General features: G+C 59.1%; 1 protein-coding gene across 1 annotated transcript in view; it reads left to right on the forward strand.

Moving 5' to 3' along the window:
- The first annotated feature begins 2,978 nt into the window (after nt 1-2,978).
- Nucleotides 2,979-17,591, forward strand: part of DSCAML1 (DS cell adhesion molecule like 1) — a 99,126-nt gene continuing 84,513 nt past the window's right edge. The window contains exons 1-3 of the mRNA XM_059488324.1: nt 2,979-3,024; nt 11,605-11,922; nt 15,124-15,270. Coding sequence (XP_059344307.1) covers nt 2,982-3,024; nt 11,605-11,922; nt 15,124-15,270 — 508 coding nt within the window. The 5' untranslated portion in view covers nt 2,979-2,981. The remainder of the gene's footprint in view (nt 3,025-11,604; nt 11,923-15,123; nt 15,271-17,591) is intronic.

Consider the following 17,591-nt stretch of genomic DNA (forward strand, 5'->3'; position numbering starts at 1 on the left):
AACCGTGCAGCTGGGCGGGCTGCTGGCTCTGCAGGCTGCCTGCGAGCAGGGCAGTGGTACGGGGAGCCTGGGATGCGCTTCTCCTCGCCAGCCACTGCTGGCCTGGCTGCCTGCGAGCCGCCTGCGCTGCCCAAATAATTACCCTGGAGATTTCCTGCCTTTCCTCATCACACCACACGAAGCACACGCTGCGGCTCTGCCTGCTAGCAGGACACCAGCTTTGTGGGCAAAGGCGACACACAAACGCTTCCTGCGCACACCAAACATGGGGCTGTGGGCAGGCTGCTGTCCCCAAAGGGTGGCTGGGCCAGAGCTGAGCCCCAGGTGTGGGCTGGCAGGAGCTCCTGCTCCGGAGCTCTGGCTGCCTGCCCAGTGCTGCCAGCCCTGCACGTGTGCCTGGCTCAGTGAGCTGGCACAGGGCCTGGGCTGAGCCATCCATGGAGGAGCAAACAGGGCCAGAGAGAGCAGCACAGGCAGCCCAAGGACTCACCAGGGCTGCCCCAATGTGAGTCAGGCTAAGTGCTCACCCTGTAAGCCTCAGGTTTGCACTCTGGTGCTGCTCCCAGCTGCTGTCCTGGAGGAAGGAGCCCATGGTGGGGCAGGTCAGGGTGCTGGGTTGGTCCTCTGAGCTGGCCATGGTGAGGAAGCTCACGAGAGCTGCCTGAGCAGCCACGGGAGCTAAAAATGAGCAGCGTTTACTCCCCCTGCTCACATGGCTCACACAGAGATGTGGGGCCCCGTGGGTGCTGTGCCAGCAGGTGCCCTGCCAGCCCACGCTCCCCCGTTCATTCACTCCCGAGTGTAGGAGGGCACCAATCCCACCTGAGGCCGAGGCGCTGGGTGCTGGTTTGCAAAGTGCTGTGGCAGGTTCCAGGCTGGCAGCTCCCTGTGAGCAGGCTGGGCCGGGCTGCGCTGCCGTCCTGCAGCAGCTGCCGGGGAGGGAAGGGGGCAGATGCCTGGCATGTGCCTGGGGCTCCCCAGAGCCCGGGCTCTGCCGCTTGCCTGGGTATGGGCCTGCATACCAATTTCCCTGCCAAGCACCAGCGAACATCTGCACGGCCACGTAGGTGGCGATGCAAACGCACCTCGGCTCCTGGCGGGCGTGTGGGCACCGCGTGTGCATCAGCTGCTGCCTCGCTGCCCAGGGGTGCCAGCGTGGGGCTGGCACGTGCCCGCGTGGGAGGGCTGTGACACCCACGAGCCGCTGAGGTGGCCTGGGAACGGGCTGGGGAGGGGGTGGTGACGGCGCTGCCGAGCTTGGCAGCACCATGGAGGAAGGGGAAGCGCATCCTTGGGGAGGAGGAGGAGGAGGAGGGACGGCTGTGGTGTGGCAGCCCGGGCACGGTGTTTGCCCCTGTTTCTGCTGCTGGCACTGATCAGGTGGCAGCGGCCTCACTGTGCTCATCACTAAGGTGACAGCAGGGAGGGGACAGGGGACACGGGCTGGGCATGGAGGACCCTGTGTCCTGGCAGCTTCTCCGTGTCCTTTGGCCACATCTCCACTCTGAAATGGGAACTCCCACCCATGGGTACCCTCTCGGTGAGCTCTTCAGGGGATTCTAGGTGTGAATGCTTGCAGTGAGTCCACGAGGGCTGGAAATGGCCACGGAGCTGTTGTTTTCCCAATTTCCGTGACGATAGTTGCGTTTTCAATTAAATCTAAACAGCGCTTTTTAAAAAATCTGAACGTAATGTTTTTCCTGCTGGTTGTTTTGTTTGAAATCTCAATGCTTTAATCTTTCTTTCTGTTTATTTTCCAACAAATTGGGCTTGTAAAGGCTGTTTTGGAAAGCAAAGAAAACCTGCTATAATCACTTCAAGAAAAGACACTCTGAATGCTCTAACGGTCCAGACAAATTGGCTTTGGTGTGACTAAGTCTTGGGGAGTACAAGCTCCGGCTTGAGCTAAGCCTTGGATAAACACACCCCAAAGTAAAGCATTAGCTGGTATTTGTTTGTTATTTGCTGGCTGGAGGGATGAATGTGTAATGAATCTGCTGGCCCTGTCTTGCTTGTGTCCCCTCTCCTGGGAGCAGCACGGGCTGCTGGAGCCCTGCTCACCCACCCTCAGAAATGTCCAAAGCCACGCTGGACAGGGCTTGGAGCAACCTGAAAGGTGTCCCTGTGGTCTGAAGGTCCCTTCCGACCCAAACCGCTGTATTGTTTTTGTCCTCTGGGTGCTGGACGAGCATACAGGAGGCTCGGGGAGCAGGAAGAGTGTCCCGAGTGTCCCAGCCACGCTGCTCACCTGCAGCCCAGGCCAGGACAGGGCACACCTGGGGCAGGGCACAGGTCTCACCTGGGGCAGGGCTGCAGGGCACGGGGCACAGGGCTCAGGGCTCACCTGGGGCAGGGCTGCAGGGCACACCTGGGGCAGGGCACAGGTCTCACCTGGGGCAGGGCTACAGGGCACACCTGGAGCAGGTCTGCAGGGCACAGGGCTCACCTGGAGCAGGGCTGCATTGCACAGGGCTCACCTGGAGCAGGTCTGCAGGGCACAGGGCTCACCTGGGGCAGGGCTGCAGGGCACACCTGGGGCAGGGCACAGGTCTCACCTGGGGCAGGGCTACAGGGCACACCTGGAGCAGGTCTGCAGGGCACAGGGCTCACCTGGGGCAGGGCTGCAGGGCACAGGGCTCACCTGTGCCGCTTTGTGGAGATGGGGCAGCGCCAACCGGGGCTGGCGGCCCGGGGACTGGGGCGAGCACAGCTCGGGGGCTCTGCCAGCCCTGGCGCACGCCGAGGAGGAGGAGGAGGAAGGGGCTCGGCCGGCGGGGGCCGCGGCCGCCCCCAGCCCTGCGCGGCGCGGGGGGGCGGGCGCGGGCGGGAGCCCGGCCCACGGGCGGGAGCGGAGCGGGGCGGAGCGGGAGCGGCGCTGGGCACCTCAGCCGGGCTGGCAGCGGCGGCAGGAGCGCGGCACGCCGGGGCACCGCACCTCCGCAATTGCGCCGCAGCCCGGGGCCAGAGCTGCTCTGTATGGCATGTGGCTGGTAACTTTTCTCCTGCTGTACTCTTTGCCGAAAGGTACGTGCGGACCGCGGCGGGGGTCCCCGGCGGCGGCACCGGGCGGGTGGCACCGGCTGCTCCCTCCCCGGGGCTCTCGGTGCTCCGATTCTCGGTCCCGCATCTCTCGGTGCGCCCTCCCCGGCGTCCCGGGGCTCTCGGTGCGCCCTCCCCGGGGTCCCGAGGGTCTCGGTGAGCCCTGTTGGGATCTCGGTACGCCCTCCCCGGGGTCCCCGGGCGCTCGGTGAGAGGTCCCGGGGCTGTTGCTTCGCCTCCCTGAGCTCTCGGTGCGCCCTCCCCGGGGTTCCGCGCCTCTCGGTGCCGCGCTCTCGCTGCGCCCTCCCCGAGTGCCCGGGATTGTCGGTGCGCTCTCCGGGAGCGCTCGGCCCGGACGGCGCCGTGGGGAGCGGGGCTCGGAGCGCGGAGCGGGGCTCGGGGTGCGGAGCGATGCCGGTCGGTACCGGCGGGGCTCGGAGCACGGAGCGGGGCCGGTCGGTACCGGAGCTGCCCGGGGCTCGGAGCGCGGGGCTCGGAGCGCGGAACGGAGCCGGTCGGTACCGGCGCTGTGCGGGGCTCGGGGTGCGGAGCGATGCCGGTCGGTACCGGCGGGGCTCGGAGCGCAGAACGGGGCCGGTCGGTGCCGGAGCATCCCGGAGCGGCGCCGCGGCGCAGCCCCCAAGGAGGCGGTGGCAGCCGCGGCCGGGACCCCGCACCGACGGGCGCAGCATCCCCCGGCGGGGCCTCGGCGGGACCGAGCGCTCCGCGTCTCCCGAGCGCTCCTCAGTCTGATCCCGTCGGCAGGAGAAACCCAGCCGTGCCTTAAAATTCGCATCCTTCCCCCTAGGAATGCTGTGTGAAGTGTAACCCAACGGTTTGACATCAATCAGATTACAGATAAATCATAAATGTGGGGGGGGATGGGGATGGGGAGAACCGTGGAATAAGCGTGTCAAGGAGACACACGCTGGAAGATTACGGATTAATTTGAAGTTGGGCATTAAGTGGATGCTGCCCATATCCAGCAAGGTGATACTCTAAGCGAGTCTCTGCTCTAGATGCAATTAAAGAGAGGCAGGAGCTGCGTGGAGCACGGGCACTTAAATCCCACTGCGTTTGTTACAACAATCGATCCGTGTTACATAAAGGAATTGCCCATTTCCGGATCTGCGGGAATTTTTAATTATGTTTCTGTAATAAATTACCTCTTTGCCCACGACCCGACCTGCGGATGCGGGTGCTGGAAGCGCCCACCTCTTGGAAAATTGTCTGTTCGGAGGATGTAAAATGACATTTGCCCTAATTATCGTCTCTGACATTTGAGAACAGCGAGGGGGAAATTTTAGGAAATGAGGAAAGTGAAAGAAAGGGGACGGAGCTGCCTCTTTGCATGAGACCTCTCTCGCTGCCCATTACCCCGTTAGCTGAATGTTAATCCAATGAAAAATATTTACTGAGCTTTAATAGGGCACCCTCTCCAGTTGTGCGGTGATGATCAATTATTCCATCAATTATTAATTATGGAATAGCTGCTTTATTCGAGCTGGGGTGAAGCTGCTTTTGGGAGCTTTCCCCAAAATCGCTATTGTGCTTCAGATCTGCTGAGCTGAACGTGCCAGCGTCTGCTTTGCTTACATTTGCATTTTTTACTGTGCTAAAAGGAAAAAACAAACCTGGAAACAAATAACCATCGAGGATGCCATGATTCCTTTCGACCCCCAGTAGTCAAAATAATAAAGAGCTGCACTGGTTTATTGCTTTTTGCATCTTTTTAGCCCCAGCTTCTTGGAAAAGGGATCTCTTCCCACAGAGCTATCTCTTCGGAGAGGAGCAAATTAAAAGCCTCCATTAGCACAACTCCTCGTGGCCTCATTTTACATTTTATTTCTTAAAAAAAAAAAAAATTTAAAAAAGGAGAAATCTTCAGCATTGAACAGTCCTGGTGATGCAAAGTGTTAACGTGAAGCGGTTCCAGGGAGAGGACAGCAATACAATGGAAGTTTCATTAGAATAATAGGATAAAAAAAAATGAATTGCTTAATGCATGATAAACCTTTCAGATACTTAATATTTCTGGGCATCGAAGCGCATCCTTTTAACGTGCTCCTGCTGTAGAACAAGAGCTCAAGTAGAAACCGAAAGCAGATAAACATTTGATCCGAGGGACCCCTGAAGTTTAGAAATCCCTTGATGGACTGTAGCTGCTTATTTCTGCCCCTGTTTATGGAATAAACAGAAATGGGTGCTTGGCGAGCGGAGAGTTGAGCAGCGAGATGCTCTGGCAGGCAGAGGGGAGGCGAGTGGTGTGATGGGGAGCGGACTGGCCACAACTGCGAGGCTGGGAGCCAGGGAAGCGTCTCCCTGCGTGATGTTGCTGGATGGCTCTGCCGCCTGATTTATATTGGCATTATATTTACATGATGTTCCCGCGCTGGGCGCAGCGAACGGTGCAGCTCGCGGCTTCTAATCTCTCCCATCTCGGCCCCCCAGTGTGGCACAGCGCTCGTTTGTCTCTGAAATGAAACATGGAAACCTCATTAAATGCACGGAGGAGAAGCCTGCAGTGCTCAGCTCCTCGCCGTGCCCGGCGCTTGTTTATCCTGCCAAAATTTCCCAGCACCAGGAGCCGCCGTGGCAGCTCGCCCAGAGCCGTCACCTGGCGTGGGCTTTGGGCAGCTCCTGCCCTGGCACGGGCAGCGGGTAAAGGCACCCTGGTGCTCCTGGGTGTTCGTCCTCTGCAGGAGGAGGCTGTGCCTCGTGTGAGGGGCGAGTGCCAGGGGTGTGCTGTGGAACGGCCCTTGTGGGGCTGGGGGCTGCCTGGGAGCTTGGGGCACGCCTCGGGGCAGCTGTGGCTCCAGGATCTCAGTGTTGGGGTGCCAGGATCTGTGCCCGTGTGCCCGTGTGCCAGGGGATGGATGAGCAGCGCTCCATCCTTGTCTGGAGCAGCTGGCGAGCCGAGGGCGACGATGGAGCTGGGAGTCTTTGTGGCTTTGTGGAATCCTGACATGGCAGCAGGCGAGGCTGAGCCGCGCCTCGGGTGGCACGGAGGCATCCCAGAGCCAAGCAGGCAGCAGCCACACGGTGCCACTTCCATGGTGGCACCAGGCAGGAAGGCGCTGGGTCACCGCAGCCGATGCCACGCTGCCGTTCGGGGAGGATGTGCAGGGGCAGCGCGGGGTGCAGGGCGTTCCTTGCCTCTGGAATCTCGGCCATAGCCAGCTCTTGGTCTTTACATAACCACGGTTTGGGAGTCACCCTCTCCCTGCTCATGCATCCCGCAGAAATATCCCCCAGCGGGCGCAGGCTGCCGCCATCATCCGCCAGCAGAGCCCTACCCAAGGCACAGGAATTCCATTTCCAGCTCCTGCTGCTCCCAGCTGCTCCGGGAAGGGCTGCAGCAGCGGCTCCTGGCCCTGACAGGGGAGCCAGCACGGCTTGGAGGGCACGGGGAGGAGGTGAGGAGATGGCAGGGCTTGCTCAGATGTGTTCTCTGTTGGCTGCCTGGTGGCAATGCTGCTCTCCACCTTGCAATGCCACTGAGTGGGTTGTGGCCGTGGGAGCATGGCCTGGCCACTGTGGAGGGAGCCAAGGCCAGGTGTGTGTGGCCTCTGCTGTGTCCCCTTGCCCACCCCTCATGCTCGCTCCTTTGACCTCCCTGGGGACACGGGGCTGTCCCTCTGGCTGGGCAATGTCACCAGATGTCCCCTTGGCACCTCAGGTGTTGTGTCAGCATCGCCAAGGCGTGGAGGTGGCCCTGGAAAGGGAGGGCTCGTTCCTCACCTGTGTCCCCTTGGCTCGTTCCTCACACCCAGGCTGGGGACTCGGGAGGTGGGTCAGGGCTGGAGGATGTCCAGCTCTGGGCCAGCCCTGTGTGGATGGTGTGGTGGGTCTGGTGCCTCTCAGGAGCAGCCAGGGGAGGTTCTGGAAGCAGGAATCTGGCCAGGAGAGCTTTTTATCCCAGGCAAGGGTTACAGCCTCAGCCTGGGTGCTGGCGTAATCGCTGGAGGTGGTTCAGGCCCTAATTTCCATGCAGATGCATTAAGGAGCAGGCGCTTGGAGCACGTTTGAGCTGTGCCCTTACCCACAGAGGACCAGAGGCAGGCTCTCCTTTGCTCCCTCTCTGCTTTGTCACCTCGGGAAGGACCATGGTGCTCAATCCAGAGGGGCTGTGCCACCACGGTGGGACTCTGTGGTGGCCAAATAGCAGTGCCAGGGCAGGGAGGATGCTGTGGCAGGTACCTGATGTGTGCTGGGCACCAGCTGAATGCCCCAGGCCCTGCTTGGCATTTCCTGACACCATTTCCACCCACCTGAGCCGGTCCCTGAGTTCAGGAGTCACAGCTTTACCCCTCTGGGCTGGCACACAGTGGGGAGGTGACATCCAGGGAGGATGTGCTGCTCTCCCAGGCATCTCTGAGCTCTCTTTAGAAGGGACCAGCCTCGGTGCTTCCCTCCTCATCCTTCCAGGAGCTTGGCAGTGCCACTTCCTGCTCCATCAACCCCAAGGTCACTCCCTTGGTTGGCACAAAGGCTGTGAAGGTGTCCTGGGGATGAGGGCTTGGAGGGAGCTCGTTCGGGGAGGCTCCTCCAGCGTTCCCTGCATGCAGGGAGGGTGTGATGGAACTTCTGCCCTCTCCTCAGCACGGAGGGACCATCAGGACTCACAGGCAGGGTCAGATGGAATCTCTGCCCTCTCCTCAGCACGGAGGGACCACCAGGACTCGCCACCCACCTGCAATTCCCAGCACGGTGCGTGCCAGGCTTGGGTTCGCCCTCTCCTTGAGCAGGGCAGGTGTCAACCACCCTTAATGAGGATAATGAATGAGCTGCGAGGTGGCCATTAGCCTGCTGCTCTCCTCAGCATCCCTGCAGCCCGGCTTGGTCCCTGCTGGTCCCTTTGGAGTCCCACGGGTGGGGTTTATCCGGGGGTGAGCCTGGCAGGTCCTCACCAGCCTTGCAGCAGGGCTGGGGTCACCACCAGGATCAGAAAACTGCAGCCAGTGGGGTTATGAGAGCTCCAGCTCAGTGCCTGCCCAGGGGATGGCACAAACCCCCCCAAACACCAATTCTCCAGCATTTCCCCGGCTCTGTCAGGTTTGCACCCAGCTACGGCACCGTGCTCAGCACAAACCCCCCAAAACCATCAGTTCTTCAGCATTTCTCTGGCTCTGTCAGGTTTGCACCCAGCTAAAGCACCGTGCTCAGCTCTGAGGGGTTTGGGTGGGCTCAGGCTGGCTGGGTGCTGCCAGCACAGGTGATGGACGTGCACAGAGAGCAGGAAAAGCCTCTTATCTTGGGAGGAAGAGCCCTGGCTGGCACAGAGCCCATCCTTGTCTGAGGCTGCTCCTAAATCTGCTTCTTAGACAAGGACAGGCTCTTCTGGGAGGTTTTGTGCAGGACAAAAATATCTCACCCTAACCCTAACCTGCACCTTTTCAGGCAGGACACACACCTGCAGAGATGGTGACACGTCCTGGGGACAGTTTGTGGCTCTCTCTGGAGCAAGCAGGTGCTTGTAGAGCTTTGCTGTGTCACCGAAGGTGCTGGAGCTCGGGAAGTCCAGCCATCAAAATGACTTGCTTCTCCCAGCTCGAATGGAGATATTAATATTTCAATAGCTCTGGGTTGTAATTTACCACAATTTAGGAAGATTGAGCTCTGATAACTTAAAGCACCTGCCTTTCAGAGTGTCCAGCCCTGCGCTGGGCTCGGTGCAGCTCCCAGCTGGAGCCAGGCTGGGCTCCAGGCTGCCTTCCCAGCAGAATCTGTTCCAGCTCAGTTCTCCCAGCCTCCTCCCTTCAGGTTCATGTGAATTAATGCCCTCGATATGTAGGTTAGGGTCAGCACATCTGACCAGATGTGAGCAGTGATTTCTGGTTTAAAAATATTGCTGTGCTATTTCTAAATTTTTAATCTCTCCCAGTGATTTGGAGACAGTTTTATGAAACATGGAATTAAGATGGTGCTCAATGCTAAATGGTAAAGGAGATTATGAGGATTTAACTCTATACGTCTGTCACATAACTATTGCCAATCCCATAACCTCCATTTTCTATTAAAAATCCCTTTCCCCCTTTGACCCAAAAAAGCTTTATGGGTAATCTGAATTTCTCTGTTTATGAGGTATTTTTCCACTCTTCGCCCCAGCCCCTCACCCATCCAGCTCTGAGCCCTCCTGGTGCTGCTGAGGATGAAGATGTTTTCCTGGCAGGAATCGTCTTCTGGGTGCTCCAGGAGCCTTCCCAAGCTGTACTGTGGGATTTGGGGGGAGATCCTGGATGGAGCACAGGGCACAGCTGGCCGTCCTTGGTCCAAAGCCAGGCTGAAGGTGGCTTCTGCTGTGCCCTGGCTCCAGCCATCTTCTGCTCAGCTCAGGCTCAGCCACAAATAGCTCAGTGCTGCTCGTGCAGCCTTTGTTTCCCTTCCTCTGCCTGCAAATGTGCGCCTCTTTCCCTTTCATGTATTTGGGAGAAGCACCGCGCTGCTGGCGTGAAGGGAAATGCTGATTCATGACGACAAACCAGCCTGGAGATGTCACAAAATGACATCTGCAGGGCCCAGCGGTGGCCCCGTGGCTCTGCAAAGGCTCGACTGGAGCTCTGCTCCTCTGCCCGTCCGTCTTTGGCACTCGCCAGCCAGGGAGGGAGAAACAAACGGCTTTGTCTCCTTGCACCCGCGTGTGGACACGGGGAATCCGCGCGCGGGGACACAAGGAGATGATTCTGTGACCTCCAAATTGGTTGTTGTGTGGTGGCACAGCTGGACCTCGCTACCAGCTACATCCCTTCTGTGGCACAGAGGGCTCTGAGCGGGCACAGGAGGAGCCCTGGTTGTTTATGGGGATGATGCTGTGCAGTGTGCGCGGAGAGCCAGAGCGGGATGCTGAAAGAGGCACGAGGTTGTACATGCAGCTGGGAGAAGGATGGAGAAGGGCCGGGGCATCTCGGGGTGTCCCATCCTGAGCTGCTGAGGCTGCTGTGGATTGGGCTGGTGGTAGAGCTCCCAAGCAGGATGGGCACCTGGCAGGAGAAGGCTGGCACGGGGATGGAGCGAGCACGGACACTCAGCCAGCCCTTCAGCGTGGACACTCAGCCAGCCCCTCCTCGGGCAAGCAGAGCCTGGGTGTGCGGATGAGGCTTCTCCTTCTCCCCTGTGCTGCTCCCCTCCTCCCCAAGTTAAGGAATCGAGGTCAGGGAGGGTCCCCCGTGGCTCGTTCTGAACCGGGGCTGATCTGCTTATTGGCTCTGCGGCACCGCTCAGCCGCGCTATTAATACACCCGCCGAGGGCCCTTCCCAGATCCCTGTCCTTCCGCCCACTTGGAAAGAGTGCAGCTAAAAAAGGAAAGCGGATCTCAGTGACTGGGGGCCTCCTCTTCCTTATTTATAGCCAATTTCGCTGCCTTGGGCTGGGAGGGGGAGCTCGTGGTCCTGGAGAGTGGCAGGAGTTGGGGGCAGAGGTCCGTTCCCTACTCCCACGAAGGGAAGTGCTGTTCTACAGCAGTGTGAGCTGCTGCTGGGCATGCAGGTGGCCACGAGCTCTGCCTGGACTGTGCCCCTGAACCCACCTCAGCGCTCGTTTGGGTGCTGCAGGGGTGCCCAGGAGAAGCTCAGGCTGAGCAACGTGGCTCTGAGTTTCCCTGCCTGTGGCTGTGGGAGAGGGGAGCAGCTCTGACCCCCATTTTCCAGCCCTCTCTGGTTTGGGGGCAGTGGTGGGGTGGCAGGGGAGGTCTCTGCCCTGCCTGGCAGTGGTGTGCCCTGGCTGTGATGGCATTGCTGTGCTGTGCTGGGGGGTCACAGCAATGTCGGGGCTGGCAGCAGGAGCAGTGTTGGTGGCTGTGCTTGGCGTGCTGTCCCCGGGGCCCTGGGTGCTCAGAGCCAGCTGGGCACCCCTGGGGAAGCCTGGGGGCTGCCTGGGGTGCCCACCCTGCCTGCACAGCCTCTGGCTGTCCTGCCGAGGTGCCTGTGATCCCTGATCCGTGCTGGCAGCAGGAGCGCTGGCCTGTGAAGGTCCTGTGTGCTTCCAGCCGTGCATGGATGCTCTGCGCTGCCCTGCTCCGCACGCAGGGCTCAGGGGCTGGGCCGGGGGGTGTCTGAGCTGGGGAGGGGTCTCTGTGCTCAGAGGCTGTGCCGGGGGGTGTCTGGGCTGGGGAGGAGTCTCTCTGCTCAGAGGCTGTGCCGGGAGGTGTCTGGGCTGGGGAGGGGTCTGTGTGCTGGGGGATCTTTGTGCCAGGGGGGTCTCTGCACTGGGGAGGGGTCTCTGTGCCAGGGAGGTCTCTATGCCAGGGGAGGGGTCTCTGTGCTGGGGAGGGGTCTCTGTGCCAGGGGGTCTCTGTGCTGGGGGGGTCTTTGTGCCAGGGGTTCTCTGTACTAGAGGGTTCCCTACGCCAGAGGGGTCTCTGTGCCAGGGGGTTCTCTGTGCCAGGGAGGTTCTCTGTACCATGGAGCTCTCTGTGTTGGTGGGTTCTTTGTGCCAGGGGGTGTCTATGCCAGGGGAGGGGGTCTGTGGGCTAAGGAGGGTTCTCTGTGCCAGAGATGTCTCTGTGCCACCAGCGCTGGCCATCCCCACAGTAACCCGTGCCCTTGCGGCCTCTGCTCTGCCCGCAGCACGCGCTGAAGATGTCGGAACCAGCCTCTACTTTGTGAACGACTCCCTGCAGCAGGTGACCTTCTCCAGCACAGTGGGGGTGGTGATCCCCTGCCCGGCAGCAGGGTCACCCAGCGCCGTCCTCCGCTGGTACCTGGCCACAGGTGACGACATCTACGATGTGCCCCACATCCGGCACGTCCATGCCAATGGGACTTTGCAGCTCTACCCCTTCTCGCCATCAGCCTTCAACAGCTTCATCCACGACAACGACTACTTCTGCACCGCGGAGAACTCGGCTGGCAAAATCAGGAGCCCCAACATCCGTGTTAAAGCAGGTGAGAGCTGCCTGTGGGCACCGGGCTGGGCACAAAGGGGTGGCTCCTCCCTGCTCTGCTCCATCGGGGGCACAGCCAGGGCTGCTGCCTTGGTTCCTGCAAAAGGATGGAGCAGGGAGAAGGGCAGAGCATGGGATGGGATGTGCAGGGTGGGATGTGCAGGAGGGGATGTGCAGGGTGGGATGTGCAGCTCAGGTGGGATATGAAGGATGGGATGTTCAGGGTGGGATGTGCAGCTCAGGTGGGATGTGCAGGATGGGATGTGCAGGATGGGATGTGCAGGATGTGATGTGCAGGATGGGATGTGCAGCTCAGGTGGGATGTGCAGGATGGGATGTGCAGGGTGGGATGTGCAGGGTGGGATGTGCAGCTCAGGTGGGATGTGCAGGATGGGATGTGCAGGGTGGGATGTGCAGGATGTGATGTGCAGGGTGGGATGTGCAGCTCAAGTGGGATGTGCAGGATGGGATGTGCAGGGTGGGATGTGCAGGGTGGGATGTGCAGCTCAGGTGGGATGTGCAGGATGGGATGTGCAGGATGGGATGTGCAGCTCAGGTGGGATGTGCAGCTCAGGTGGGATGTGCAGTGGGGAGCAGGGCTGGGGCTGCAGGAGCAGCTGAAGGAGCAAAGTGCTTCACCTGCAGGGGATCACCTGTTCTCCTGGGGGCTCTGCTGGTGGGCTGTGCCCCCTGAGTGCAGCCAAGGTGCTGAGCCAGCACAGCCCAGTGTCTGGAGGTGTCTGGGCTGGTGGTACCCGGGCAGGCGCCCTTTGGCAGGGCACAGATGGGCACCGTGCCCTTGCCAGCCTGTCTGTGGACGTGGAACACGAGGAGGTGGATTGGAGGTGCCCAATGAGTGTCTGCAGAACGTGGTGTGGCTGCAGCCTGGTGGCAGGAGAGTTCCTCTCCCTCTGAACCGGGATTGTCTCGCCCAACCCCTTACCGAGGCTTTTCCCAGCTGTGGGAGGGGCTGGGCCACATCTGTCCGTGCTGGGGGCCCCCTCAGTGTCCCACAGCCTGGTTCCCACTCAGCCTCAGCTTGCCAAGGCTTATTAGGAACAAAAAAAAATTTAAATAAATTTAAAAAAGGTGGAATATGGCAAAGAGCTGATTCCAAAAGCCATTATAGTAAATTATTGACCAGGCTGAGGAGGGCTAATAGCCCAGGAATGGCTTCATTATGTAACCTATTAAAAGTGGGGCTAGCAGAGGGAACGTGACAGAAGTGACTACAGTGTTTTTTATTTTAATACCTTGTACTGTGGAGTAAATTGGTATTAACCCCCTTCTGCAGAGTGAATTATTTACTAGCGCTCTCGGGTTACCGATAAACCACAGCGTGGTGGAGGAGCAGATGGGGTGTAGTAAATGTGGAGCTGCTGCTCTCCTCGTGTGGGCACGGCAGGGCTGGCTCTGCTGGGATCACAGAGAGCTGCTCTGGGATCACAGAGAGAGAATCCTGGCTGGGATCACAGAGAGAGAATCCTGGCTGGGATCCATTGCCAGAGCTGCCCTGGGACCACAGAAAGGGAATTCTTGCTGGGATCCCTCAGAGCTGCTCTTGGATCACAGAGAGGGATCCTGGCTGGGGTAACAGAGAGGGATCCTGGCTGGGATCACAGAGAGGGATCCTGGCTCTCACCCCCTCCACCCAGGGCAGAATGAGCCCTGCTGCTGGGCTGGGAGCTCAGCCTCCCCCTCGTTAGCAGATGTGGGTGTCCAGTGGGGCCACCAGGGTGGCTCCAGCTCCCGGAGCTGCTCTGCCTTTTCTGGCAGGGGAAATGGCTGTGGAACATTCCCCAGCTGCTGCTGCTGCCTCCTGGCCATCCCACATCCCAGTCACTCTCCAGTGCTTCCTAATGGCAGCGCAGCGCAGGGAGCCAATTACAGCTGGAGAAAGCAAGCAATAAAATAAAACGCACTGGAAACTGAAATATGGAAATATTTCTGAAACTGAACTGAAAATATGAGGGGAAAAAAAATCTCTGGAAGTCTTGGGCAAGCTGTTGGCGAGCACATGGAGCAAATTTCTCCAGCCAGGGGAGAGGTTTAGGTGGGCTGGTTGTGGCTGTGTGTTCCCATCCTGGGGGTTATTCCTGCAGGCACGAGAAGCCTGGGGCTGGCACAGCTCAGGGATGCGGTGGGGCTGTCCGCAGCTGGGTGCTGGTGGTGGCAGGGAGCATTCAGAACGCTCCTGTGCTCCCTGCTGGCCTTTAAAGCCTGTGAATAAACCTCAGCTCCAGGTGATTAAGGAAGGTTTTGCCGGTTAATCTGCTTTGGCTCTGCAGCCCCTTTCCGTGGCACATCCCTGAGCAGGGACCCTGAAAGCCCAGAACCCAGGGTGGGGATGCTGCCACCCCCTCGCTGCTCTGTGAGGTGTGGGATGCAGTGTCCACAGGGACATCCCACCCGGGGAAAACACCTTCCTGCTTGGAAGGAGGGCTTTCCTTCCTGCTGGGGCTGCTGAGGGCTTTGCTGAGCTGCTCCTGCTCTGGCCAGCTGTCAGATGACAAAGTGAATGTGTACTTGTCATTGTGCCAATCGTCTCCATGTCCTACAGGGCACAATGTTTGTCACTGTAAAAAGAGAGCTGCCTTCAACTGCATTTTGTGCCTAAATTTCAGGGGTTTGTGGTGGCTGTGTTGCTGGGGTTGGTGGCATCTCTTTGTCTTGCTGGAGAGGGTGAGGAGGGTTCCTCTCACCCATGGGGGCTCCTGGAGCACTGCTGCTGGTCCAGGGAGCAGCACGGGGCTGTCAAAGGGATGTGCACCTCCCTGAGAAAGAGGACACATGCTGGGAACATGGAAAATTGTCGTTGCTTGCCTCAAATGTCCCTGCAGTGTCTTTAGAGGGGTCCCAGGCTCTGTGCCACGGGCTGTCCCTCCCAGGATGCATCTTCAGCATCCAGGGGTGAAATGCACATCACAACCACAAAATGTCATCGGTCCCCACGCTGAGTCTGGCACGCTCAGGTGACACTGGCGACAGTGGCAGGTGCCAGCAGCAGGACCTGGCCAGGTGTGCCTCTGTCCCACGGCCAGCAGAGGAGAATCCCCTCCTTCCATCCCCGGGAAGGTGCTGGGGAAGGAGGCAGCGTGCGGCTGGGTGGGTTGGTTTGTTTGGGAAACGTGGGATTCTAGCAAAAGGAAGTGTGTTTTCCTGCAGCACTGTCACGCTACCAACCATCTGCTCTCCCCCACAGTTTTCAGGGAGCCGTACACCGTTCGGGTGGAGGACCAAAGGTCGATGCGTGGAAACGTGGCTGTTTTCAAGTGCCTCATCCCCTCCTCAGTGCAGGAATACGTTAGCGTTGTGTCCTGGGAGAAAGACACCGTTTCTATCGTCCCAGGTAAGAGAGGAGCGCCTGTTCTCTGGGAATCCGACCTGCTCTGCCATGGGGACGTTTGCTGTCGTGGAGGGTCTGGTTTCTGGAGGGTCTGGTGGTTTCTGGAGGGTCTGGTTTTTGGAGGGTCTGGTTTTTGGAGGGACTGGTTTTTGGAGGGACTGGTTTTTGGAGGGACTGGTTTTTGGCTCATTGTCTGTGCCTGTGCTGCCCAGCAAAGGCTTTCAGGGGTGATTTGGCAGCTCCAGGCTGGGAAGTGCTGCTGGTGTGAGCACAGTGAGGTGCCCGGGCTCTGTGGGTGCTCTGGCCGTGTGTCCCTGGGGTGAGGGATGCTCAGTGTGGTTTTGGCAGCACTCGTGCCCTGTCCTGGTCTCTGCAAGGTGTGTTGGGTACCTGGCACTGGCACCTGGATAACAGCACCTGCCCGTGCTGTGTGTCTGAGTGCTGCAGCCAGGGCTGCTGTTTGTCCTGTCACGATGATGCTCCAGTCAAAATTCCACCTTTTCTTGTCGCTTTTCACAACTGATTCGACCACAGGGAAAGGAACTCGGTCAAAACGCCGTCTCCTCCCTGTTCCCTGTGATGGAACCTGCTTGGCCAGCCTGTGCCATGTCCCGGCCTTGTGCTTGGGCCGTGTCCCACCCCGAGCTGCCTTCCCTGCGTGGGGAAGGGACAGCATCCCCCACCTAAGGGACTCTGCAGGCCCAGCTGGTTTTCCCTGGGTGTCTCTCTGTGATTTTTTGGCAGCTGTCCCTGCCTGGCTGTGGCAGGCTCAGGCCAGCTCCGTGTCCCCGTGCCCCGGGGTGACCTCGTGGCTCCTCCGCGGAGCTGCTGTCGATGCACACACAGCGTGTGGGAGCTGCTGCTGAAGCAATCAATACCTGCTTCCCCCGGGGCAGCCGCAGGGAATTAAAGGATTTGGCCCAAAGTGAGAGCTCTGCGCTTGATATTTGCTCACAGGTCAGAAAGTCTCAGTGCTGCTCCACATCTCAGTTCTGCCATCAGGAGCGGGGCTGGGGCTGCAGGAGCAGCTGAAGGAGCAAAGTGCTTCACCTGCAGGGGGGTGACCTGTTCTCCTGGGGGCTCTGCTGGTGGCTGTGCCCCCTGACAGCAGCCAAGGTGCTGACCCAGCTCAGCCCAGTGCCTGGAGGTGTCTGGGCTGGTGGTGCCCGGGCAGGCACCCAGGGCACAGATGGGCACTGTGCCCTTGCCAGCCTGTTGTGGATGTGGGAACACGAGGTGGATTTCTGTGTATGGGTGGCAATGAGGAGCTGGTGGTGCCCATGCCCTGGTGCGTTTTGGGCACTGCCGGCGATGCTCTGTGGGAACGCGAGGTGGGTTTCTGTGTGTGGGTGGCAATGAGGAGCTGGCAGTGTCCATCCCCTGGAGTGCTCTTGGCGCATTTTGGGCAGTGCAGGCGATGCTGTGTGGGATCACGAGGTGGATTTCTGTGTGGAGTGTAGCAATGAGGAGGAGCTGGTGGTGCCCATCCCCTGGATGCATTTTGGGCAGTGCAGGCGATGCTCTGTGGGACCACGAGGTGGGTTTCTGTGTGCTCATCCCTTGGGGTGCTCTTGGTGTGTTTTGGGCAGTGCAGGTGATGCTCTGCCCTCTGTGGGCACTGCCTGTGGTGAGTGGCACTCCAGGTCCATCAGCAGGACAGCCTGGGCTGATGTTTGCTCCGTGGTTTGGGATCCTTTGCTCTGTGGTTTGGGACCCTTTCTCCATGGTTTGGGATCCTTTGCTCTGTGGTTTGGGATCCTTTGCTCCATGATTTGGGATCCTTTGCTCCGTGCTTTGGGATCCTTTGCTCTGTAGTTTGGGATCCTTTGCTCCGTGATTTGGGATCCTTTGCTCCGTGATTTGGGATCCTTTGCTCCGTGCTTTGGGATCCTTTGCTCTGTGGTTTGGGATCCTTTCTCCATGGTTTGGGATCCTTTTCTCCATGGTTTGGGATCCTTTGCTTCGTGCTTTGGGATCCTTTGCTCTGGGATTCTGAAGGATGGAGCCTATGTGGCCAGCACCCTCAGTGGTGGATTTGTCAACTGAGCATCCCTGCACTCGCATGATCCCAACCAGGCTTGCTCCCCAGTTTGCTGTGGCAGTGGATTTTTTAATATGATGATTTAATTAGGGTGGAACGATTTTAACATTCTAAAGCAATAATTACCCTAAAGACAGAACATATAAATTGTGTTACAGTGCAGAGTCAACACAAGCAAACATGTTTTGCCGTTGGATTACAAATATAGTATCTGCCTGAAGCTTTTTTTTTGTTGTTGCTGGTGTGTTAGAGCTAAAAGTGGCTTTGCTGTTACCAAAAATAT

This window comes from Ammospiza nelsoni, chromosome 24 (assembly GCF_027579445.1).
Source record: "Ammospiza nelsoni isolate bAmmNel1 chromosome 24, bAmmNel1.pri, whole genome shotgun sequence".
Taxonomy (NCBI): domain Eukaryota; kingdom Metazoa; phylum Chordata; class Aves; order Passeriformes; family Passerellidae; genus Ammospiza; species Ammospiza nelsoni.